Below are 25,502 nucleotides of genomic sequence, written 5' to 3'. Positions count from 1 at the left end.
GATCAAAGCTAGATGTTGCTTGTATTGAACTTGTAATTTCATGATCAATGTGATGATGAGGAGCTGCATTTTTCCGTGGATGTAGGCACATTGTCGAACCACGTAAATCTTTGGGTCTTGCTCTGCTGTGCTTGTTTTCTGATTTTCTGGTTTTCTTTGATCTTGTGCAGGTTCTACAACTTGGATAGGTAGAAGAACCAACAATATAAAATTAATGCTAGTTGTTATCCACGGTTAGCTTTTTTGAATTAGTATTTTTTATTCGACCCTTTCTCCAGGATTAGGACTGAAAATTTTCAATTTCTTTTCATTTTTCCTAAATTGAAGAGGAAGAGAGAAACATGAAAGTCATCATTGCTATTACAGTGACAATAGGAACTACCGTAATTGTCATTTGTGCATATATCATGTGGAGAACGATTTCTAACCACCACGGTAACATATTGTCACTAAGCGTTCAAATTTACACAAAACAAGTTCTCTACATAATGGTAGGGTATAAGAAAACTATACAAAGGCATGCTCAGAATCTACGTAACAATAAATTCTCTGTTTACAAGTGTGTGTCCTTCTTTTTCCTTTAATTGATTAACAATCTTAGATCACTGTGCTAACTTACATTTATTTATGTTTTTTTTTCTCCTCTTCCTAATTTGTGGCATTGTTATAAATCAGTGAGAGAGATCATCAAAGGATTCCTTCAACTGAATGAAGGTGGAGCACCTGTAGAATATAAAAGTGACAGTGTGTTTGGAGATCTGTCACAAGTCAAACTTTAGGAGCTATTAGTATTTAATTTTAAAAAGCTAGTAACTGCCAGTCTGCCACAAACAGCTTTCACCCTTCTAACAAACTTGTGCAGGGTGATTTTGGTCCAGTATACAAGGTACTTAACATCTAGTTAAGTTATTGTTATCTGAAATAATTATCAATTTTTTTCATTTTCCGCATGCTATATTATATATAGGGGCAATTGCACGATTGTCAGGAAATTGCGGTTAAAAGACTTTCTAGGGCATCTGGACAAGATCTAGAAGAATTCATTAATGAAGTGGTGGTGATTTCCAAGCTTCAAGAATCTTGTAAGACTTCTTGGCTGCTGTAATGAAGGGGAGGAAAAGATGTTGATTTATTAATACATGCCAAATAAAAGTTTGGACGCATGTGTCTTTAGTTAGTTTTTTGATGCCCCTAGCATCCAATTCATCTATATTGAATTTTCCTCGGGTCAGATATATGAAATGTTACACAAAAAAGAATAATTTTATTACAGCTAGTGAGTTTTCTTGAAGCATACTAATATCAGTTTTTTGTGAAATTCTGCTAAATCATGAAATTTAGATGGAATTGCTTCATCTCAAAAATGTTAGAAATCATACAGTTCTACCATTCAAAAAATTAAAGTCCTTGATTGGAGAAGACGCTTTAGCATAATAGAAGTAGTGGCTCGATGAACGCTTTATCTTCATAGAGATTCCAGGCTAAAAATCATTTACAAGGACTTGAAGGCAAGTAATATCTTGCTAGATTTGGAGCTAGATGTAAAAATTAATGTCTCAAGTGAGAGGCATGTGACTTATGTAAGGATTAATAAGTAAATAATTAACGATTAAGGACCAAATTGTAAGTGGGCTTAATAGGAGAAGTTTCGAGAACTAACTGCTACTTGATGAGAGTAGTGGTTATAAAAGGGGCTTAATATCCACTAACGTGAAATAAGGTCCCCTTCCTGATCAGAAAAGTGTTCTCTCTCACCCATAGCCATCACGAACGGAGAGAGGCAGAAAAGAAAGACCTAAGGAAGTGAAATTTTATTTCTCTCCTCTTTCAAGGAAATCAAAGTGCACCGGAGAGAAGTTCCTATGGAGAAAGGTACAAGTCTTCCTATGGAGAAAGGTACACATCATTATCTATTGTTGTTTATTGATTGTTTGTGAGAATCATAGGTTTCAAGATCCTGTTGTTTCCTATCATTGATAGTCTAGGAAACCCCTTAAGAATTTTTACATGTGGTATCAGAGCATGTGTTATGAAATATATGATTCTCCAAGAATGATTTAATTTCTCTCAATTATGCATGAACCCTAATTATGAAATTTAGGGATAATTTAATTTCTCCCAATTATGCATAAATCCTAATTATGAAATTTAGGAATTTTATTTTACGCTACATGTATTGTTTTATTGGCAATATTTTATTATTGTTGAATACCAATTTTGGAAAAAGATTATTTGAAAACTTATGATTATCGGAGAAAGCTCCACGACATGTATATATTAAATTTGGAGAAAGTTTTTACTTCTAATGGTGAAAGAAAAGATGCGTGCCCATTAACCTAAAGATTCAATTTCAATTTTGAAAAGCTGCGCATGTACGTTTTTGGTGAATAAGAAATTTTGGAAATTGCTATTTGCAACCTTGTGTTTGCTATTTCCAATCCCACTTGATTTTATTTTTCCGAAAAATTATTGTTGGACGTGATTAAAGAATTGAAAGTTTATGTTTTGTAATTAAATTAATGTGAATGTTTTGAAATTATTGGTAGCAGTAAATATATGTATATGCTACGTATTTGCTTGAACGTGTTTGAATGCAAAAACATAAATAAATACAAATATTATTTTATGGCCTGGGACGAAATTAATAGAATGGCTATGAATTGTTAATAGCAATATGTACAGGCCATATATATTTGGTTGGAATTAAATGTATGTTGAATTTGTTAGTTACCAAAGTGGCCAAATTTGTAAGGTTATTTAATTCCAAATTAATGATTTTTTCAATAATATTTGGTTAGAATTAAATGTATGTTGAATTTGTTAGTCACCAAAGTGGCCAAATTTGTAAGGTTATTTAATTCCAACTTAATGATTATTTCAATTACTCATAGAATAATGGATGCTAAATTATATGATTATTGGTTTATGGGTAATTGAAATTCATTGTTATAAGGCATTTATGGATCGCCCAAAGGTTGATTAGTTGTTCTTATAATTAATGAATATAATTGTAGGCAATTTGTGTGTATCATTAGTTTTATTTATATGCCCAAAGGAAATAGATACTACTAATTGGTGCATATTTAATTGCCAAATAATGTTAAAATTTTATTAGCATCATTATGTTTGTATGTTGTGTGTTGGTGTATCACCCAAAGGAGAACATCAATATACATTGACAGTTATCTGAATGAATCATATGTATGACATGTATTTTATGTCTCAAAACATTTATGTGAATTTTATTATGTAATACATGTTTTGAATTCATTGGATTCTTATGTATCATCTATGCCAATTTTAATGGGCTTAACTTCTTTGACTAAAATGAGCAAGTCCAATTTCACCTTGGTGTTTTGGATCATGATCTTGCTATGTTGGAAGAGAAGTTTATTACTATTATTGATGCTAGTAGCAATGAAGAGAAAGTTCATTATAAAACTTAGGAAAGATCTAACAGACTCAGCCTAATGTTGATGAGAATGACTGTTGCAGACAGTATTAAGACAACTCTCCCTAAAATCGAAAGTGCTAAAAAGTTTATGGGATTAGTGGGAGAGTACTCTCAAACAGTTGATAAGTCTGTTGCTGGGACATTAATGAGTACATTGACCACCATGAAGTTTGATGGTTCACGTACTATGTATGAACATGTCATTGAGACGACAAACATTGCAGCAAGACTTAAGACCTTGGGATATAATGGTTGTGAATGAGAACTTTCTTGTTCAGTTTGTTCTAAACTCATTACCGTCTAAGTTTGGCCCATTCTAAATGAACTATAATACCATAAAAAATAAATGGAATGTGCATGAATTGCACAATATGTTAATTCAAGAAGAAACGAGGCTTAAGAATCAAGGAATTCACTGAGTCCATTATGTAAGCCACCAAGGGAATCAAGGAGCTTGAAAAGAAATTTATGAAGAAGCATGATAAAGGCAAAGGGTCATTAAAGAACAATGACGACTCTTTGCAAATCCAGAAGAAAGGTATCAAAGGGCAATAATTGTCAATTTTGTGAAATTAAGACATTTCCAAAAAAGGATTGCCTAAAGTGTAAGTCTTGGTTTGAAAAGAATGGTGAGTTTAATGCTCATGTATGTTTTGAATCAAACTTAATTGTAGTTTCCCATGATATATGATTGATTAATTCTGGATGTATGACTCATGTTTCTAACATTATGCAGAGATTCCTTACAATCCAAACCATAAGCCCAAATGAGAAGTTCATTTTTCATGGGGAATGGAGTGAAAGCTCCAGTGAAAACAATTGAGACTTATTGTTTAAAACTCGACACTGGATATCGTTTAGATTTACTGGAAACTCCTTATGTACCTAGTTTATCTAGGAATTTAGTTTCATTATCTAAACTTGATGTTACTGCATACTCTTTTAATTTTGGTAATGGATGTTTCAATTTATTTAAGCATAATCATCTCATTGGTATTGGTATTCTTGTGATGGTTTATATAAATTGGAAATAGACAGTTTGTATGCTGAAACTGTTTTAACTTTACATCATAATGTTGGCACTAAACGTAGTTTAGTGAATGAAAGATCTGCTTTCTTGTGACATAAACGTTTAGGTCACATTTCTAGAGAAAGGATGGAAAGATTAATAAAGAATGAAATTCTTACTTATCTAGATTTTACTGATCTAAATATTTGTGTGGGTTGTATTAAGGGAAAACAAGCAAAACATACAAAGAAAGGAGCTACAAGAAGCACTCAACTTCTTGAAATTGTGCATACTGATATTTGTGGACCTTTTGATGTTAATTCTTTCGAAAATGAAGGATACTTTATCACCATTATTTATGATTATTCACGTTACGATTATGTCTACTTACTGCCCGAGATTTCTTAGGCAATGGATGCCTTAGAAATTTACTACAATGAAGTAAAAAAGCAATTAGACATAAATGTGAAAATTATTAGATATGATAGAGGTGGTGAGTATTACGGAAGATATGATGAAACTGGGCAACACCCAGGTCCATTTGCTAAGCTTCTTCAAAAACGTGGCATTTGTGCACAATACACAATGTCCGGTACACCATAACAAAATGGTGTATCAGAAAGGCGTAATAGAACTTTAATGGATATGATTAGGAGTATGTTAATCAATTAGACTTTACCCATATCTTTGTGGATGTATGCCTTGAAAACTGCCATGCATTTGTTGAATAGGGTTCCTAGTAAGGCAGTTCCAAAGACATATTTTGAACTGTGGACAAATAGGACACTTAGTATAAGGCACCTGCATGTTTGGGGTTGCCAGGCAGAAATAAGAATTTACAATCCGCAAGAAAGAAAATTGGATGCAAGAACAATCAGTGGATATTTCATTGGTTATCCAGAAAAGTCAAAGGGGTATATGTTTTATTGTCCTAATCATAGTATGAGAATTGTCGAAACTGGAAATTCAAGGTTCATTGAAAATGGTGAAATCAGTGGGAGTACAGTTCCACGAGAAGTGGCAATTAAAGAAGTTAGAGTGCAAGTCCCTTTAGCTTTTGCCTCTAGCAGTAAGGTGATTACTACTTCAGTTATTGCTACAAATAGTAATGAAGAAGTACAACACAATGATGAGCCCATGATACATAATGAACCCATTGTGGAAGAACCATAAGAAGTAGCATTAAGGAGGTCTCAAAGAGAAAGAAGACCAGCTATTTCGAATGACTATGTGGTATACTTACATGAAACAGAAACAAACTTAAGCATTAATGATAATGATCCAGTTTCGTTTTCACAAGCTTTAAGTTGTGATAATTCTGAGAAGTGGTTAAATGCCATGAAAAAAGAGATAAATTCCATGGAACATAATGGTGTTTAGGACCTTGTAGAATTACCAAAGGGTTGTAAGAGAGTTGGTTGTAAGTGGGTCTTCAAGACTAAACGTAACTCTCATGGCAACCTTGAACATTACAAGGCTAGACTTGTTGCTAAGGGATTTACTCAGAAAGATGACATTGATTATAAAGAGACCTTTTCACCGGTCTCACAAAAGGATTCTTTCAGGATTATCATGGCATTAGTAGCCCATTATGACTTGGAGCTACATCAGATGGATGTGAAAACTGCCTTTCTTAATGGAGATTTAAAGAATGTTTGTATGGACCAACCAATGGGGTTCTCAGTTGAGGGAAAGGAACACATAGTGTGCAAACTAAAGAAATCAATATACAGTCTTAAAGTAAGCTTCCCGCCAATGGTATTTGAGGTTTAATGATGTCATTGTTTCCTTTAGATTTAAGGAAAATACTGTTTATCAGTGTATGTATCTGAAGGTCAGTGGGAGTAAGGTTATTTTTCTAATTTTGTATATTGATGATATCTTGCTTGCAGCTACCAATCTTGGTCTTCTTCATGAGACTAAAAAATTTCTCTCTAGAAACTTTGAAGTGAAAGATATGGGTGAGGTAAGCTATGTGATAGGGATAGAAATATTCCATAATAGATCACAAGGATTGTTAGGCTTATCTCAGAAAGTATATATATTAATAAAGTGCTAGAGAGATTCAAGATGGAAAGGTGTTTAGCATTGCCTATTCTAATTTAGAAATGAGACAGAGTTAGTCTCGCACAATGTCCTAGAAATGATATGGAACGAAAACAAATGAAAGTAATTTTGTATGCATCAGTTGTTGTTGCATCTGAGAGCTGAATTTGTAGTATGCTTTGAGGCTACAATTCAGGCTAATTGGCTGCGGAACTTTATTTCAGGACTTGGAATTGTCGACAGTATTGCTAGGCCGCTAAAAATGTATTATGATAACTCCGCAACAATATTTTTTGTAAGAACGACAAGTACTCTAAGGATGCTAAGCATATGAAATTGAAGTACTTTGTCGTGAAGAAAGAAGTTTAGAAACAAAGAGTGTCAATAGAACATATTAGCACAAACCTTATGATAGTTGACCCTTTGAATAAGGGATTATTGCCCAAGACATTATAGAACATGTTGAAATTATGGGCATTATTGTTATTGATGATCATTAAGAGTAATTTACCTTATGTAATTTTGCTGACACTCTGAGCTCAATTATGATATGTTTCTGATTACCTGTTCTCTATGTTTGCATGCATGTTTGTGTTAGAGTAATGTTAACAGGTTTTGTCTTGAATGAAGACATTATGTTGGACCAATTATGTACTCCTAACTAATGATCATATTAAAGAGAAGACTAATTTGTAGTACATGGAAGGGACTATGTCGATTAAATGATGTACAACCGTCATGACTCGAATTAGTTCATATTCTTAATCATGAAATTATGATGTACCTAATGTACAGAATAATTTAGTCATTTTTAATGCACATTATGTTAGTTAATCTATTTATTTATTTAGCCCATAATGTTTATTAATGTCACATGAGCCAAGTGGGAGAATGTAAGAATTAATGTCTCATGTGAGAGGCATGTGACTTATGTAAGGACTAATAAGTAAATAATTAACGATTAAGGGCTAAATTGTAAGTGGACTTAATAGGAGAAGTTTCTAGAACTAACTGCTACTTGATGAGAGTAGTGGTTATAAAATGGGCTTAATACCCACTAACGTGAAATAAGGTCCCCTTCCTGACCAGAAAAGTGTTCTCTCTCACTCATAGCCATCACGAACGGAGAGAGGCAGAAAAGAAAGGCCTAAGGAAGTGAAATTTTATTTCTCTCCTCTTTCAAGGAAATCAAAGTGCACTGGAGAGAAGTTCCTATGGAGAAAGGTACAAGTCTTCCTATGAAGAAAGGTACACATCATTATCTATTGTTGTTTATTGATTATTTGTGAGAATCATAGGTTTCAAGATCCTGTTGTTTCCTATCATTGATAGTCTAGGAAACCCTTTAAGAATTTTTACACTAGATCCAAAAATTTCCGACTTTGGTATGGCTAGAATCTTTGGTGGGAATGAGGATCAGGTTAATACTAGAATAGTTGTTGGAACATAGTAAGTACACCCTCTTTGTTCAGGATTATATAATTATATATACTTGGACAATAATAAATTGTGATACATTTCAATGCAGTGGCTATATATATGTCTCCTAAATATGCAATGCAATAAATGTTCTCTGAAAAATCAGATGTCTTTAGCTTTGGAGTTCTGCTACTAGAGATTGTTAGTGGAAGACGGAACTCAAGCTTCTAAGACGATGAGAATTCTCCTACCCTTTTAGGATTTGTATGTCTCCAAAATTCTTCTGTCTCTCATGTCACTTTTTTCACTTGAATCCTCATGTGTAAATCTCCTCCATCCAAACCTCTTTTTTTTTATTTAAATTTTCTCTCTCTTTTAATTAAAGGCTAAGATTTCACATGACAAAAATGTCACATGAAAGGATCCAAACCCTAACTTATAGGGGTTTGGTATCCTTCTGTTGACAAAACTTCCAAATGTTTAATATACATATAATTTTTTTCATTGTAGGCCTGGATACAGTGGACAGAAGACAATCTTTCATCTCTAATAGATCCAGCAATATATGAACATGATCCTAGCCTTCATAAATATATTTTTAGGTGCATACACGTAGGACTTCTATGTGTACAAGAATTTGCTATCATTTCTATGCTTAACAGTGAGATTGTGGATCTTCACATCCAAGGAATAACCTGCATTCATCCTGATGAGGCAAAATATGTTAAGTTCACTTTCCTCTGTCAAAAGAAATGGCTTGAGCTCCCTCCACTCTGTCAGCATTTCGGACTTCCAAGGTAAATAGAACTAAGATCTCCGAGAAAGGTAAATGGAGATTATGTTAATATTACAAAAGATTGTTGGATATTGGAACATTTAGGTGTACATTTATTTAGAGAGAAGTTTGAAGTACTAAAAGTTCGGCTGATTTAAAATAGTTGGTGGGGTGGGGAGAAGAAAATTTCAGTATTATCTTGAACGCATATAAATTGAAGGAAAGACATCATCATCATGGATTTGATAAACATAGCATGCTATATAGGTGGATGTGAATCAATAGTTATAATGGTGAAAAAGTTTGGCAATGACAACGAAGTTTCATATGGGGTTATGAACTTGATTTGTAAATGTTTTTTTTTTTTTGGCAAACAATGATATATATAGAGAGAGAAAAAAAATACGATATCGCATTGTGCAAGTCAATATATATAATTTGGCATTCCAGACTGCTATAAAAATCACTCTCTGACTCAAGATCACATACATTTTCATTTCTTGGAAAACATTCAAAGGTTTGCAACGTGCGTTTCTATGGGACATGTTAAGGAGGACAAGTTCCAAGAATCAGTTTTAGATGACCGCGCGTAGTAACGGACCCGAAGATGTTAATAGTAGAATAAACCATAAGCATTTTTATTCAAAGAATGGAGTTGAACTCTGGTATTGAGTTAATTAGATCCTCTTGATAGAGTAATGCATAAGCTGATCATTATTCTGATCATTAATACCGTCAATTCTGATTTTCTTAATAAAGTTTTATTTTGTGTTAAGTTTATAATAAAATAACAGTTTTTTTTTTTTTATCTTTGACACTTGTTTTAGTTACTCATAAATTAATAAATTTTGTATTTGATTTTTGATAAAAAAAAATTATTTGTTATTAGTTGAGATTAAAATAAAATTCAATAATATATCAGGAACTAAAATAAAATATTAAAAATAAAAAATAAAATTATTATTTTATTAGAAATTTGATGTAAAATAAAAATTTATTATGAAATAAATACAAAAATTAGATATTTATTAAAAATAAAAAATATATTTAAGTCTAAAATTTATATCCAAGTTGGTCAGTATAAAATATACCTATAAAACATAATATATGACGATAAATATTTTGTATAATTACATTAGGGCATGAATTATTATAAAATTGATACGTTATTATAATTTGTACTTCAAACATTTTTTTTTGACAGATTGTACTTCAAACATTTGTTTCATTATTAAATACAACAAAATTGGGCATTATCTATAGCAAATACAATATCAATGTTTCCAAGTTTCCAATTTAACATCAAATTGCTTTTAACTGCAGTTTCAATTTATTTTCTCATGTAAACAAAAAATACATCAATAAACTATTTACATTTACATGCGTTGCATTGCTATTAAATCTAATTTATGGATCAATGAGTTTTTGGGCATGTGACAAACCCCTGTAGCGACAGCAACGGCTGTGACACCAAAACACAAAGGATGGTATTCAGCAGAAAATATTTATCTTCAATTTCTCTATGAGCTTTTACTAAGTTATGTTGATTATTGATTGATTTTGGATTTGAATATCATTATATTGCTAGGTTTTTTCTTTAGCTAGCCACACTCTCTTGCAAAGGATGGTATTCAGCAGAAAATATTCATCTTCAATTCCTCTATGAGCTTTCACTAAGTTTTGTTGATTATTGATTGATTTTGGATTAAATATTTGAACATCATTATATTGCTAGGTTTTTTCTTTAGCTAACCACACTCTCTTGCAAAGGAAATGCCTCATTAACTAAGTGTGAAGCAGATTAAAATGGTTATAGAAAAAGAAAAATGGTAATATAATAAACAAATTGAGATTACTTCATTGCTCATACTTATTAGGACTTTATCCTTATACACAAAGAAACCAAAAATATGAAGCTGAATTAATTAATGATAACAGGACAGAAACCATTCTTGCTAAGGAAATCTTAGTTGCCAAGACACATTGCTAATATTTAACTATTTGGAAGTTACTTTGGTGTTTGAGGGCGATGGGGAGAGTAATGCAGATGCAGATTTGTGCTGCTGGTGCTTATCATTGACATTGGTTCTTCAGTGAGATGATTTCTTTCTTGTTGCTCATTTGCAGAAGATGCATTAAGAAGCATGTCAACTTTCACACATTCCTCTCTCTCCTGCCTAATTTCCTTCATCATTGCTACCACATCTTTCATGGTCGGTCTGTCATCTGGGCTTGAGTTCACACACAGCAAAGCCACACCTAAGGTCTGCAACATCTCCTCAATTTCGGATTCCGGCCGAGCTCGCAAGCTTTCATCTAGCACTTCAACTCCACCTCTTTTATGTCTTACCCAATCAACAATGTGGAGTCCATCAGGTATTGTTGGATCAATTGGTTGCTTCCCTGTTAGTACCTCTAATACAACAATACCATAGCTATAAACATCACTTTTCTCTGTTATCTTCATCATGTATCCATACTCTTCAAACCCCAACATGCAGAAAAGATAGTAAGGAATAGATGTCAGTATCTAACTGTGAAAGAAAGCATATTCAGAAAACAATGTTATACAAAAGAGTTTAATAGACATGTACTGTCCATCAATACTTATTTTAACTAATCAGAAATCATCTTTGATATAACTTTTAAGAAAATTATAATAGTCAACAAATTTTCCCTCTATGTTGGTTTGTGATTAGGCGGCGGTGTAAAATCCTTTATATTGTTAGTGTATATACTACTTATTGGATATAAAATGTGAAACATTTCTTCAAATATACATATTTTGGGTTTTGTTCTTTTTTAATATAGACCCTTAATTATATGAGTGATGAAGGTTACAATAAATATTAAAATTTGAAGTATTAGGGTAGTAGTACTATACTAACCAGGAGCAATGTAACCATAGGAACCAGCTAGTGTGCTAGAAGATCGAGCAAAATCTCCATCATCAACAAGTTTTGCAAGCCCAAAATCAGCAATGTATGGTTCAAATTCAGGGCCTATGAGGATATTGTTGGCCTTAATATCCCTGTGAACAATGGGAGGAGCACAGTCATGGTGCAAATAAGCCACACCTTGAGCTGCTCCTAGTATTATCCGAAACCTTATGTCCCATTCCAAGCAGTTTCCACTTTGTTCATGAAGCAGACTTCCTAGACTCCCATTTGGCATGTAATCATACATAAGCAATCTTGTGTTTCTGTTCCAACAGCAACCCAAGAATCTTACAATGTTCTTGTGGCGGATCGAACCAAGAGTTTTTACCTCGGCTGAAAAGGAATCGCGTACCCCTCCATTGACTGCTAACTTGTCACTTTGACTATCATATCTTGCAGCCGATGTTGTTGGCCATAGCCTTTTCACAGCAATGATATCCCCATTTTCCATTTCAGCGCGATAAACAATCCCTGAACACCCCTTTCCTATCACATTGGATTCCACCAAACACTTGAACACTTGTTCCACAGAGAAATTTACCTTTTGGAATGGGGTGAACTGCCAAGGCCATGAATCCCCTCCCACCTCAGAATATTTGTCTGCTTGAATCATTTTCCTTGCTCGAAAGACTTTAACAGCTCCGAAGATTGCCATTGCAACAACCAAGGCACTGAGCAATCCAATGGCCAGTTTGATTATCTCTGACCTCTTCGAATTAGTGCCATTTATCATTTTCGTCATTACAGCATTGCTAACAAAACATGAATCATGACCATTTGGACACAAACCTTGGTTTCCAGCCAAATCTGTTGCTGATAGTTGGTGGAATAACTTGCTGTCTGGCAGATAACCTGTGAACTTGTTGAAGGAAATGTTCAGAGAAACAAGATTCTCGAGCCCTGAAAAAGCCATCAAGTCACCTTCAAGGTTGTTGTGTGAAAGGTCTAGAACTGACAGTTTGTTCAGAGAAGAAATCTCTGGTGGGACCACTCCAGATAATGCATTATGACTAAAATTTAGAGAAATATCAAGTGCTTCAATTTGAAGCAGTTCTGGTGGGATGGTCCCTGAGAATTTGTTGCTGCTAAGGTCTAGCAGTTGAAGACCTGAACATTGCCCAAGTGAGGAGGGAATTGGCCCAGAAAAAGAGTTTTTGCTTAGGATGACTCTAAGAAGTGAAGTGAGTTGGCCAATACTCATTGGAACCTCACCAGAAAAGTTATTCATAGAAAGATCCAATACGTCCAGCCTTGTGAGAGAAGACAAATAACTGGGCAAAGCACCAGAAAGGGAGTTATTACTTAGATTCAGCATTTGCAATTCTTTACAGTTTCCTATCTCAAGTGGTACTGACCCAGTAAGGTGATTCTCAGACAGATCAAGGAAATTGAGGCTATTGAGGAAGCCGATTTCTTTCGGTATCTCCCCACTGATTCTGTTGTCTACAAGCCGGAGGCGAATGAGGGAACTGCATTTTCCAATCTCAGGAGGGATGGGGCCAGAAATATCATTAGAGATTAGCAGAAGCTTTGTCAAATTTTGAAGCTTAAACAGGCCTGGGGGTAAGCTATCAGTGAGTGCATTGTATGACAAATCCAAAGCCTCAAGGCTTCTACAACCTTCCAATGTTGATGGAATGCCACCTTCAAGTTTGTTCTGCCAAGCAAAAAACATTGTTAGCTTTGTCAAGCTTCCAAGCTCAGGTGGAATCGAACCTGATAGCTGATTTGTATCCAACTGCAACTGTATGAGGTTTGTGAGATTGGAAAGAGCTTTTGGTATTGAACCAGAGATGTTATTGTTACTCAGCATAAGCTCCTCAAGATTTGAGAGCTTCCCCAAACTCTGAGGTATTACACCAGAGATAGAATTCAAGGAGACATCAAGAATCTTCAAGCTTCTACAGTTGCCAATTTCCTCAGGAATGCCCCCAACAAAACTATTTTGCCACAGCAGCATCTTTTCCAGCTTCTGAAGCTTACCAATCTCTCTTGGCAGGGAGCCAGAGAGACCATTCTCATACAAAAACAAGTTCACAAGCTCTGAGCAGTTCCCTATTTCAGGAGGAATCTCACCAGAGAGCATAGTACTATAAATAGACAAGGTCTGAAGCATGCTTAACTTACCCAGTGAAGCAGGCAATGAGCCAGAAATTTTAGTGTCAGCCAGACCTAACACTGACAAATTCTTGCAATCGCCAAGTTCATCTGGAATATTCCCTGCAATGCCACTGTTCCCTCCTGCTCTTATAACCTCCAGATTTGACAGCTTTCCTAGTTCCACAGGAAGATCCCCATTAAGATTGTTATCAAAGATGTCAAGGGTCTTGAGATTGACACAATCACCAATCTCACTTGGGATTTGTCCAGTGAGATGGTTAGAGTTCAAGCTCAAGTTTTGCAGGTTTCTGAGCCTCCCAATACTTGAAGGAATGCCCCCCACAAGACTATTTGAGCTAAGGTCAAGGACTACAAGCTCAAGGCAAATTCCAATATCAATTGAGATAATTCCAGTGAGGTTAGCCCCTGAAATGACCAATTTTTGAAGGAAAGGAAAGGATGAAATTTTTGAAGGGAAGGGAAGGGCTAACTCAACATTTTGAATGGTTATCTCAGTGACAAGGCTTGCTGAAGAGCATTTGATGTAGGACCAATTGCAAGGATTGGAATCCAAAGGGTTCCAACTAGAAAAAGCTAAAGGAACTGTATTGGAGGAGCTGTGCATCCATGAAACCAATGCACTAACTTCATCATTTGCAGCAAAGGAAATAGGAACAAGAAGTGTAAAGAGAAGAACATGGAGAAGGTGGTGGTGATGATGATGGTGATGGTTTGTGATGAAAGCTTGCCTCGACATTTGGTTGTGGTTTTGGTTGCTCAAGGCTTGCCTCGGCATTGACATTGGCAATTCCCTCAAAAACTCAACCACAAGCATATCATATCTAGTTATCCAACTCTTGGTTTTGCATTGGGTCTCTCTCTTTGTTTTTTTACTACTCTCTCACTAGCTACTTGCTTAAACTCACTACTATTATGGTGTGTCACCATAGTTGCTACGATTACTACTAGTATTATACTTGCTTTGTAGTAAAGCAAGAAAAGGAGACAAGATTATTTTTTATACGATTTTGGAGTGAACAAGCACCACCCCCTCTGCCTCGGGGTTCTGCTCTTTTTGCTAATATTTTCTGCCGTATTGAATTGATGCATGACTTGTTTGGCACTAAACTAGCTCATACCCCATGTGGTGTTGCATTGTTTTCCTCAACTTAGTCACTAATATGGGCTGCACCATTTATATATTGTGTTGATTAACGAGCTTCTTCTTTAATTTGAAAGACTTGTTGCACTACTTTCTGGCATTTTGCTCCTTGTTTTCAAAGCTTCATTCAAAGCAGATTCCCCTGCCATTTTGAAGTTTAGTAGTGGTATTAGAATTGCTTTGCAAGCATCTTAGCCAACATTAAAAAATTGTACTAGTACGTGAAAACATGTCTATTAGTAGTTCAATTTAATTACCATCACAAATAATATTTGTAAGTGTCATGCTAGCTAGGATCATTTTCCTTTATCATCCAATTCCAATGTATTTTTTTTTCCAGCCAATCATGTTATTTTGTAAGAAGCCCTTTCATCACTACCCAACTTGTATCAGATTGTTACTCTGTTCTTTTGGGTTTTGATCCCCTTTGGAACCCTAAGATATTCACCTATTATAAATTTAATGTACTTGGGATTTTTTATTTTTTTACAGAGTACTTGGGATATGCTAAGCCAATAAAATATTGACATATTAATTTTTGTTAAATAAACATTATGTTCAGTAATATAGTATTAATTATGTTGATACTTCATTAGCTACATAAAACCAAATTAGGTATAATACATTTATACAGAAAAAAATGTCAATAAATATCTTCAAATCATAACACAGTTTGGTACCACAAAGAATTAAACAAAAATTAAATGACAACAAAATCCTAAGGATGGATAATGACAATTCAATTTTGTTATTTTCACAACAATCGTCACACTATGTATATACTTTTTTAATTCAGGACTAACAATATTTTCAACCTCGATACATTTCTTTTCTATAAAAGATAAATAATATGCTCAAAGTTGGACATTTTAATATTTTTTTAAAAAGTTAGACATGTAAATTACTTTTATAATAGTTACTAAAACGACCTCTCATATTGGCTTTCTTTTCTTTCTTTTTGATTCACCAATAATTATAGCCATATGAATAAAATTGAATGAAAGTTGTATGAGACACATTTCAAAGTTTAACTTCTCCCCCTCTTTTAGTCCTTCAATTTCGTGCTTCCTCATTCTCTCTTTCTTTTCCTCCATTAAAGCATCATCTTCAAGCTTCTTATCCAAGGCACATTCTTGGTGGTGAAGCTCTTTCTTCCATACCTTATTTCCTAGTGGATGGTGTCTCCCCTCTCCTCTTCTCCTTTGCCTCCCGCTGCATCTCCATGGTGGAAAATCACCATTGAAGGACATCATTGAAGCTCAAAGATTCAACCTCCATAGAAGCTCCACAAGCAAGCTTCCATCAAGTGGTAATCAGAGCACAAGAGCTTCAAGTAGGTGCTCCTTAAACCTCCATTATTTTTTTGCTTTACCTTCTCTTCCATTGTTGTTTCATCATTTTTCTCCATGTATCTCCTCACATGTCTTGTACTAAATATTTTTAACATGATTCTTTAGAGTTTCCACCGATTAAACTTGTTATAGAAGCTAGATTTGATTTTCTATGGTTCAAATTTCTTGTTCTTGTTCTTGAACCATGAATTGTGTTGAGTTTAGGTTCCTTTGAGTTTTGTCTTGCTATTTTTTGTGGCTGAAACCTAAACCATAAAATTCTTACAAAAATATTAAAGAAAACCTCAAAAAAATCTAGAGTGACTTGTTCACCTATTGTATTTTTGTCATAGAAGTCATGTCTAGTCATAAAACTTGTCACATAAGATTTCTTATGTTGTGCAGAATTTTATTTTTCTTGTTTCTTTGTCTAACTCATTTGTTCATGAGTATATGAAATTCTTTTAGCCTATTAGTTGATTTGAGTCAAATCTTGCATGTTAATTAGTCCTTAACATGTTCATGCAAAATTCTTAGAGAGTCTTTGATTGTGATCCTTTTCTTGAACTTTTAGGTTTTCTTATGATTGTGTCTATTATGAATTTGAGTTTTGGTGATTGAATTGCTAGCTGAAATTTTGATCCTAAGTGAATATTGAACTCCTAAAAGTGTGGTAAACTAGCCTAGTGAGTTCAATATACATAGGAAGGTTGAAAGTAAGCCCAAGGCAATCAACATTCCATGCTAAAAAAAAAAAATCAAAGTCTAAAATCGCTGGTGCTGACAGCTTGGACATACGAACTTGTAATAATTATTGAGAATTAGTCACTGCGAATTTTGAGCTGAAATTTTTACTGAATTTTATAGACATCTGGAAAAAAGTTAGAAAAAAAGAACCAAGAGATTTGGATAAAAGGAAAAAATAATAAAAATCACACAAATTGGCAGAAAAATCAATATCCAGAAAAGAAAAGGTGAAAGGGAAGTGTGCTTGTTGTTTTGGCTCAAATTTATTCTATAATTGATGCCTATTTTATACCAATCTTAGTTTCGAAATTTCAATTGAAAATTAGTGTGAAAACAAGTTCCAAAGCTAGAGATTTGTTGAGTCTTTTTTTTTGTTTTTTTTTTTACTCTACTCTAGAGCCATTCTAAGTTTCTCTTTGAGCATAGCTTGCTTTTGTGTGCTTTTCATTGCTTTAATTGTTGAATAATCCTTGAAAATTTGTCTTGTTAAAACTCTATTGGTTTAGCTTTCATTTCATTTTTTTTGGTCTTTGGTTATTGTTTATCTCTTTGTTTCCTTGTTTGTGAGTTGCCGTATAGGAAATTGGAAAGTAGGATTGGTGTCATCCCTTGAAGAATTTGAGTCAAGAAGCAAGGGGAAAACCACTTTAAGAGCTATTGGACTAAGAAACACTCCAAATTGAGTGAATCACCAAAGAGAGAACAACCACCAAATTTGAGGACCTTTTTGTAATTTTGTAATTGACAATTTATTTACTTTCATTGCTTTCTAATTTTGTAACAAAAAGGTCTTTCATTGGAAGTAAGTTGGGAGCCTCCAATAGGTCACCCTACTTCCATTTGTGTGTAATAATTTTAGGCAATTTTTCCTTAGGATTGTGAGTGTTTTGTTGGGAACCTTAAATGTGGTCATCCAAACACTCTTAGGATTCGCCTAGTTTACATTTCTTGCTTAATTTCATAGCTTATTTTCTTTACCTTTCATTGTCAAACCGCCTAGATAGCTTACCTTTTACCAATTAGTTTTTACCTTATCTTTCACACCTCTTTTAGTGTTTATTTTGGCTATTTTCAACCATAGTTTCTTTTACATTTTGTTTTCAAACCCCCAACAAGAAAGAACCATAACTTAGGAACCAACATGAGTCTTCATTCTTCATCTAATATTAATGGTGAGGGTTCTACTCCTAAGGACCCCTTGTATAAGATATTAGATGAGTTGAGATCCTTTAAGTTATGGAAAGAAAAACAAGAGAGAAAAGAAAAAGGTAAAAAAAGAGTGGAAGAAATAAGTCAAGATGAAAGAGACAAAATAAGAGAGAAAGAAAGAAGAAAAATAATGAAAGAAATGAAAAGAGAAAAACATGTCTCCTATAGTAGTCATGACTCTTGCAAGAGTTTAAGTGAAGAACTTAGCGACTATTATAGAGGACGCCATAGTTCACATACTAAACATCACTCCCAAAGAAGAGAAAAGGATAGAAGGCCTCAAGAGGTTAACATTAGCCTCTCATATTTTCATGGAAAAGATAATGTTGAGGCCTACTTAGATTGGGAAATGAAGGTTGAACAACTCTTTGTTTGCCATCATATTAGCGAAGAGAGAAAAGTTCCATTGGCTACCCTTAGTTTTCAAGGGTATGCCCTCTATTGGTGGACTTCCCTTGTTAGGGAACGAAGAATTCATGGGGATCCTCCAATAGAGTATTGGAATGATCTTAAGAGTGCCCTTAGGAAGAGGCACATTCCCTTCTACTATGAAAGGGAGCTTATGGACAAGCTCCAAAGGCTTAGACAAGGGAGTATGAGTGTTGAAGAATATAGACAACAAATGGAACTACTCCTTTTAAGAGCTGGGCTTAGGGAGAAGGAAAGAACAAGCATAGCTAGGTTCCTTGGTGGGCTTAATATGGAAGTGAGGAATAAGGTTGAACTCCTTCCATATAGGGACCTAGATGAGCTAGTCCAACTTTGTATAAGAGTGGAGCAACAACTTAAAAGAAAGTCTTCTTCAAAATCTTATGGCTTTCACTCTTATCCAAGGAAGGACCAAGCTCAAGGAATTTTGGGGGCTGCACCTTCAAAACCCAAGGAAGATAAGGGTAAGACCATAGAGAAATCCATCCCTAAGACTAGTTCCCAAGAAAGGACTAGTAACATTAAATGCTTCAAATGTCTTGGGAAAGGTCACATTGTCTCTCAATGCCCCACAAAGAAAACCATGATTATGAGGGTCAAGACATTTATAGTAGTTAAGAGGAGACAACTTCTTTCGCTTCCTCTAATGGAAGTGAAGATGAAGTAAGGGGTGAAGAGTCTAGTGATGAAGTCTACCCCCATGAAGAAGGTGACCTCTTAATGGTTAAAAGGCTCCTTGGAGGTCAATCTTGTGATCTATCTCAATCCCAAAGAGAGAACATCTTTCATACAAGATGCAAAATTTTAGATAAAACTTGTTCTCTCATTGTGGATAGTGGATCTTGTTGCAATTGTTGTAGCACAAGATTAGTTTCCAAGTTGAACCTCATTATCATTCCCCACCCAAAACCTTAAAAACTTCAATGGCTCAATGAGCAAGGGGAAATGATATTTAACCAACAAGTGAAGGCACCTTTCTCCATTGGGACATATAAGGATGAATTTAATTGTGATATAGTTCCATGGAGGCAGGGCATATTCTTTTAGTAAGGCCATGGTAATTTGATAGGAAGAACATTTACAATGGCCTAACTAATGAGATTACCCTCACCCATCTTGGCACTAAATTTGTGTTGCATCCTCAAACACCTTCACAGGTGGACAAGGATCAACTAACTATGAAAGATAAGAGGGATGAGGAAGAAAAACTAGAAAACCAAAAGAAAAAGAAGGATAGTAAGGCCTTGTCTTCAAAGGCCAAGGGGAAGGAAAAAGAGGAAAAGGATTCCTCCAAGAAGATTGTTAAGAAGGAAAATTATTTTGCAACAAAATGTGATATCAAAAGAGCACTCCTTCTTAAACAATCTTTCTACCTTCTCCTATCAAGGGAAACATCCCTTAGTACCGCCATACCTCTTGAGCTTGAGGTTATTCCTCAAGTAAAGGAGTTGTTGGATGATGGTTTGGTTCGTAAGAGCTTAAATCATTGTGCTTTGTTGGTGCCCAAAATAAGTATTATGAGGCACCAAATCCCTATGATAGATGGTATGATGAATGTGTTGAGTGGTGCAACCCTCTTTTGTAAAATCACTCATGCACCCAACATCTTCATGATTTGTGTACATAGGGACTCATTAGGTAGGTTTGTTCTTATTTTTTGTTTCAATACAAACTTAGGTGCTTATATGGGACACCTTAGGTTTGTCATAATTTTTTGTAGGAATAATCAACATGAAAATAAAGAAAAAGGTATATTTTATTCCATTACTTTCCTTAACTTTTTAAATAGTAATCAAGGGCTTCCCATGGACCCTAAGAGAATAAAGGTCATTCCTGAGTGGCCTACTCCACCATGTATAAGGGAAATTTGGGGCTTCAATGACTTAACAAACTTTTACAAAAGGTTTGTCCCATATTTTTCTATACTTGTAGCACCACTCATTGAGTTGGTGAGGAACTATGTTCTCTCATGGGAAGATGGTCAAGAAAGGGGTTTTCAGTCCTTACCCTATTCTAACATACCTAACATCATTAATACATATTTTTTTATTCTTTTTACAGGTGTTGAGGAAAGAATCCCTGAGTTTCAAGAACCTATGGATTTGAGGTCAAATCCTTTTCAACGGGGAGGGAATTATGCAATCCTATCCCCCAAGGGCATTGGATAGAAGACTCCAAAAAGATTGGGCCAAAGATGCAAAAGAAGACCTTAAGGTTCTCATGAGCCTTAGGGTAGATTTTGGGCCTATGGGCTAAGTATGAGCCCACTTATCTTTGTACATATTAGATTAGGATTTCATTATTTTTGGGCCTTGTATTTAGGGCCCCATAATGTAGGTAGGGTACCCTAGAAATGTAGGATTTTTCCGTCCTTGTATTTTAGGGCACCTAGACTAGTTTTTGTATTAGGGGTAGTTTTGTAATTTCACATGCATTAAGTGAATATTTGATGTGTGTTGAGAAATAAATTTAATTGAATTGGGAGAAGCCCAATCCAATTAAATTTTAGAGGGGGAGGTGAGCATTTGCTTGCTACACCCCATTGTCACATCATATAGTCACATTTTGTGTATGTCCTTCATTCTTTACATGCTTCATGAGACCTAAGCACACTTAGTGGAGAATCTTGGACTTGATCTTGGATTAGTGGACTGAACCATAGCTAAAATTCATTAATCATAATTAATGAAATTTTGGCTCCAAAATTTGGCTCCACAAATTCAATTTCAAATTCAAGTGAAATTTGAATAGAAATTCAAATTTCCCTCCAATTTTGTGTGACACTTGGGCTATAAATAGAGGAATAAAATTACAAAAGAAAGAAGATCTGTAAGAGGAATAACACCATAGCCACTTTAACTCTCGAACACACAAGCAAGAATCAATCCTGACTATGATTCTGTTGATTATCGCAGTGGAATTTGTAAGGGAAACCATTTTTCTTGGTGACATTTTAAGCTAGATTTGGATATGTATTCCCCTCACCTCCTCCCCTTTTAACTTAATCATCAACATTCTGAAACAAGCCGCAATGGCCAAAATTATTAAGAAGCATAAGTCAATGCCTGTGAACACAGTCTACAAGATGAGAATCAATTGTTTTTTTCTTTCTAAAAGCAGTTCTAATTATTATAGGCAGTTCCCTATGACTATACTTTCTTTTAAGAGGAAACATATTTTCATAAAAGATCATCTTATTCAAATTAAATTTAAAAAAAATTATTTTTATATTACAAATAAAAAGATGGACAGTAAAAAAAATAATGCAGTTATACATCTAAGAATAAGACTCAAGCTCAACCTTGGCATAAATCTAAGCTACGATCCAATGAAAAGAAAAAGGATCTAATAAAAAAAAAAGAACTTTTATTTTCTAACAATTTGAGGGATGGAAGTCGACTTGCCTTTTTCTGATTCTTCCCCAAAAAAAAAAATAGATTTTCATCATTTTTTGACCCCATTTTTAAAGAACTAAAAAAAATGAAACAATTTTAATTTTTCACCTTTCAAGTTCTAAAAGTTTTAAGTGAAAAATTGAAATTGTAAGACTTATAGTATTCTTTTTACCAAGAGAGGATTTAACTTGATGGGTAGAAGGTAAAAAAGCCAGTGAACCACTAACTGTTAATTACCCATTCTGTTCCAACATGCCAAGCTTCATCTTGGTCCACCACCAAGACTCGAGTGTTGCTAGGTGCACCAGCACTATTACTTGTGCACCCAGAAATTTAAGTGAAGTGGCAAAAATGCGCTTCACTTAAAATTTAAAAACCAGGCTCCCTCGTTCAGTTCATAAGATGCCACAAACGAAGCTTCTTCCTCCTCCATCTCTCTATGTTCTGTGTCGCGCCACCACTGTCCTTAGTTTCTATTGCCACTGTTCAGGCCATCTCCACCACTATCGTGTCGTTTTCGACGTCGAGGTAAGTGTTTGACATTTTGTTCATGCATTTGTGTCGCATTTTGGATCTGTATAACGCATACGAATTTGGTAATCTGTATGAGTTCTACGGATTACCCAATCTGTATAACTCATATGGATTACCCAATCCGTATGTTTTATTATTTTTTTTATTATAAATATATTAATTTGATTTTTGTCTTTAAATAGTTAATGTTTTTTAATTATAAATATATTATTTTTGTTTTTGTTTTTAAATAGTTAATGTTTTTTTATAAAAATATTATTTTCATTTTGGTTTTTAAATAGTTATTGTTTTTTATTAATTGTAAATATGTTATTTTGAATTTTTTTAAAATAGTTATTGCTTTTTTAATTGTAAATATATTAATTTTTATTTTTGTTTTAAATAGCTATTTTTTTAATTATAAATATATTATTATGATTTTTGTTTTGAAATAGTTGTTGTTTATTAATTATAAATATATTACTTTGAATTTTTTTAAAATAGTTGTTTTTTTAATTAAAAATAGATTATTTTGAATTATTTTTTTAAAAAGTTATTTTTTTAATTATAAATATATTAATTTTATTTTTGTTTTTAAATATCTATTTTTTAATTATAAATATATTATTTTGAATTTTTTTTTTAAACAATTATTGTTTTTCTTAGTTATAAATATATTATTTTGAATTATGTTTTTAAATATTTATTTTTTTAATTATAAATATATTATTTGGAAAAAATTTTAAATAGTTATACTTTTTTTAATAAAAAAATAGATTATTTTGATTTTTTTTAAATAGTTATTGTTTTTTTTAATTATAAATATATTTATAATTATTATATATTAGTTTTTTTTGTAAAAAATAGGCAAGGAGACATATTTTATTTAATTAATTAATTATAGTGTTTTTTTAAGTTTCTTTTTAATAAAGAAGTTATTTTGATTACATAAAATTAATTAAAAATATATTTTAAATATATATATATATATATATAATAATTGTTTTTATTTATGAATTACGAAATAGTAATTGATTGAAGTATTGTTTGAATTTTGACATAAATTGTTATGATGATTTAAATGTGTAGATTATGGCTAGAACTAGAGGTTTGGATTGAGCTTTAGGCAAGATTATAGGAAGAGTCCTAGGGAGACAAGTAAATCGTGATTCAGATGAAACTCCCCAACGGCGAAGGCTCACGGAATCTGCACGTAGGCAATGGGAAGTTGTCCCTGTTGCTAAGGATGTTCATCATGTGGATGACGCAGCTAACGAGGTCCACGAACAGCCTCAAGAAGCAGCTGTTGATGATGAAGTTGCTGATGCACAGGGTTTTCCAGGTGGGCCACATGACCCATCAGTTCTGACTGCCTGTGTTCATCATGTTGCAGTCAACGTTTGGAATGGAAAGGTATTTATATTTTTAAATAAATTATATTTTAATAAGTATTTGTTATTATTGTTAAAATGATTTAAATTTTTTTTAGGACGTCCTGAATTGAAGTTATCCTCCCATGGAAGGAAGGTTCAAAAATTCGACAGACCTGCTACAAAGATTGAAGGCTTAGTTGCTGCCACAGGATTAAGTCTTACGATCCCATGTTCCATGGACACTAGCGATCGGGGACTTATATTGGCTTTTGTAGAGAACTGGCACAAGGAAACATGTAATTTCCATCTTCCTATAGGAGAGGTGACTATCATCCTCGATAGTGTGGCCTCTTTGCTTCATCTGCCCATCACAGGCTCCTTCCATAGCTTTGAGACTTTTCATGTTGACGAGGTGGTGTTGTTGTTAGTTGAATTACTTGAAGTGAGTGCAGATGAAGCAAAAGCTGAGACAATATAGTGTCATAGGGCATATGTTCGACAATCATGGTTATGAGACATTTATCGTAGCAAATGTGATGTCACACACTGGACTGTAGTAGCTCGAGTTTATCTATTGCATTTGCTAGGTTGCACTCTTTTTGCTAACAAGAGTGCAACACACGTGCATGTGGTGTTCTTGGATGCCTTTCGAGACATCACCTAGAGTGAAAGCTATGCATGGGGAGTTTTCGCCCTAGTGCATATGTACTGTGAATGTATGTATACATGATTTTGATGATGTCAAAGAAGAATCTAATAAGGCTGCTTCAAATGATAAGCATTTGCTTCAAGAATAATTCAAGATTGCTTCAACAAACAAAGCCTTGTTTTAAGATTCACTAAAGACCAAGCCTTGCCTTAAAACAAAGTGCTTTCAAGACATCCAAGGCTCTGGTAATTGATTACCAGGAAGTGTAATCGATTACCAGAAGATAGGGTTGAGAAATAGCTGTTGAAAAAGGTTTTGAATTTGAATTTTCAACATGTAATCGATTACCATATGTCTGTAATCGATTACCAGCAACGAAACTTTGGAAATTCAAATTCAAAAGTCATAACCCTTCAAATTATAACTATGTAATTGATTACACAAACATTGTAATCGATTACCAGTGGAAAGTTTTCAGAAAATCTGCCAACAGTCACATCTTTTCATTAGATTTGTGAATGGTCATCAAAGGCCTATAAATAGGTGACTTGGGCACGAATTTTAGATAGAGAGTTTTGCTTGGCAAAAATGTCTTATCCTCTCAAAAGACAATGAGAGAGATTCCAAAAGAACTTCATTGTCAAATGCTCTCTCAAAAGAAATCCTTGGCCAAACACTTGCAAAATCTATAAGGATTCCTACATGATCTTTATTGTAATATTCTTCTCTTGAAGAGAGAATTCTTCTTCCATTCTTCTTATTCAATGAGATTGGTTAAGAGACTGTGAGTCTCTTGTTGTAAAGGATTCTTGAATACAAGGGATGGGTTGTCCTTGTGTGGTTCAAACTTTGTAATGGATTTTACAAAGATAGTGGAAATCTCAAGTGGGTTGCTTGAGTACTGGACGTAGGCACGGGTTGTGGCCGAACCAGTATAAAACTGTGTTTGCAT

General features: G+C 34.0%; 1 protein-coding gene across 1 annotated transcript; it reads right to left on the bottom strand.

Moving 5' to 3' along the window:
* Positions 1-10,558: 10,558 nt before the first annotated feature.
* On the bottom strand, positions 10,559-14,742 carry LOC114395676 (LRR receptor-like serine/threonine-protein kinase RCH1). Its single transcript, XM_028357508.1, has 2 exons — positions 11,592-14,742; positions 10,559-11,184 (listed from the first exon to the last, which is right to left on the bottom strand). The coding sequence occupies exons 1-2, from the start codon at positions 14,575-14,577 to the stop codon at positions 10,712-10,714; spliced, it is 3,459 nt and encodes a 1,152-aa protein (XP_028213309.1). The 5' UTR covers positions 14,578-14,742; the 3' UTR covers positions 10,559-10,711.
* Positions 14,743-25,502: the final 10,760 nt, after the last annotated feature.

The sequence above is a fragment of the Glycine soja genome, chromosome 18 (genome assembly GCF_004193775.1).
Source record: "Glycine soja cultivar W05 chromosome 18, ASM419377v2, whole genome shotgun sequence".
Taxonomy (NCBI): Eukaryota; Viridiplantae; Streptophyta; class Magnoliopsida; order Fabales; family Fabaceae; genus Glycine; species Glycine soja.
Note: the sequence above shows the minus strand (reverse complement) of the source record. Positions and strands in the feature narration are given on the sequence as shown.